The sequence below is a fragment of the Populus euphratica genome, unplaced genomic scaffold (genome assembly GCF_000495115.2).
Source record: "Populus euphratica unplaced genomic scaffold, PopEup_1.0 scaffold137.1, whole genome shotgun sequence".
NCBI lineage: Eukaryota > Viridiplantae > Streptophyta > Magnoliopsida > Malpighiales > Salicaceae > Populus > Populus euphratica.
Window position 1 is genome coordinate 44,464 of NW_011500026.1, and position 1,755 is coordinate 46,218.

At 36.1% G+C, this 1,755-nt stretch overlaps 1 protein-coding gene across 1 annotated transcript; it reads right to left on the minus strand.

Moving 5' to 3' along the window:
* Nucleotides 1-353: 353 nt before the first annotated feature.
* Nucleotides 354-710, minus strand: LOC105142200 (uncharacterized). The gene has a single exon (XM_011049720.1). The coding sequence runs from the start codon at nt 708-710 to the stop codon at nt 354-356; it is 357 nt and encodes a 118-aa protein (XP_011048022.1).
* Between the last annotated feature and the right edge of the window lie 1,045 nt (nt 711-1,755).

The window sequence follows — 1,755 nt, forward strand, 5'->3', positions numbered from 1 at the left end:
CCTTGTTGGGGATGTCTACAAAGGCAGTAGAACAAACCTAATCAAAGATGTTGGAACTGTATCCACTCCAACAGACACAAAGCACATCCCACATAAATAAGCATAATACCCAAAACAAAATACAACAATGACAGAACACCAAGGCAGAGTACTGAAGGAAACAAATTCATAGGGACATTTGTTCTTACGACTAGCTAGGACTTACCTTCTGCAAGACAGACATATATTCTATTTTGACCTAACTCATTACACAACCAGAGTGAACTTAATTCAGACAGATCCAAAAGATAGTTTCTGCATGCCTGTCGCACTAAACATAAGCCCAGCCTCATGCTTCGATTTATGGAGAGCTATTACTGATGATCATCAATTGAATACCAGAAACCGAAAAGCTTTCTTTCAGCTCTGATACGGTAAATTCTTTCGCCATTCTCTTCCTCATGCATTGTCAAGATAACTTTATCTCCTTTCTTGAGCCCTTTCTGATGAACATAGTCATGCCATTCGCCCTTTAGCCAAGGTTTCGGATACCTACCTTCATTGCGGATGGAGACCTTAAGACTCCATTGCTGTTCGTTCATGTCAAATGCCACAAATTGGACCGAGTTCTGACCATCTGGCATGGGGAAGGCCGAGAGACTCCTAGACGGAAATTCGAGTCGCTTATTTTTAGCATCGCTCTCGGAGAGTATTTTGTTCATCACCTCCATTTTTTGTTGCAATCAAACGGGTTGAGCAAATGGTTTGAAGGATTAAAGTTCAAAGAAGGGTTAGTGGTGTGAGAGTTCAAGCAAGATAGTGATACATATATATAGTAATGATCATATGAGAATTAAAAAATTAGAGAAGTCTTAAACATAGCGTGATGTAAGTTGGTGATCGAACGCTTACATGTTAATTGTTGTTAATCATCGCACAACACTGACCAGCTTCTAGATTGTGATCATGGTATATATATATGATGCGTGCAATGCTAGAATATTCAAAAGGCCGGCACTAGTGATATTTCCGATCATTTGACTTGGAAAATTATTTTATATTTTGATATTGATTAAAGCTAAAAGGCATGTTTAAAAAGTGGATGATAGGTGAAGATAAAAAGGGTGATGTGAGTACTCGTTTATGAAAAGCAATCAACTATCATTGGTCTTTGACAATTATGATCTGATTTTGTTATAAAGAATAAAAATCATATCACGCCAACTTACTCCTAAGTGCTCTGATTTACATGTTATGTTTGCTTGCTTCTGGTTCCATGGCTAGCATGAGAAGAGTATAGAGGCTGCTAGCTTTTTATATATGCTTGGAGCTTTCTTTTGTGAGTGGTGGTGTTAAATATTTGCTGTATCTTCAACTTCTCTATTTTATGCCTCAGTTATCTTCAACTTCTCCTACGTGAGGATCACTTAGCTCGGGGCATCTTCTCATTCTGATTAGATTAAAAAAAAAAAAAAACAAAACAAGTTTTGCTGAGTATTATGGAGTCAACACTGTTCATATACACAGATAACATATTAATGGTACAGTGCATTTTTTATTATTTATTTTAGTCCTTAAAATTTTATTTTAAGCAATTTAATTCTACAACGAAAAGATTGATGTCTTCTCCAAAGTGCAGGAGTGTCGAAGTAATAAATAATCCGGCAAGACCGGGGTCGAACCACAGGGAGGTTAATTGTACAAATTATAAATAACAATAATACAACAACAATAATAATAATAACAACAACAATAATAATAGTAATAACAGTAATA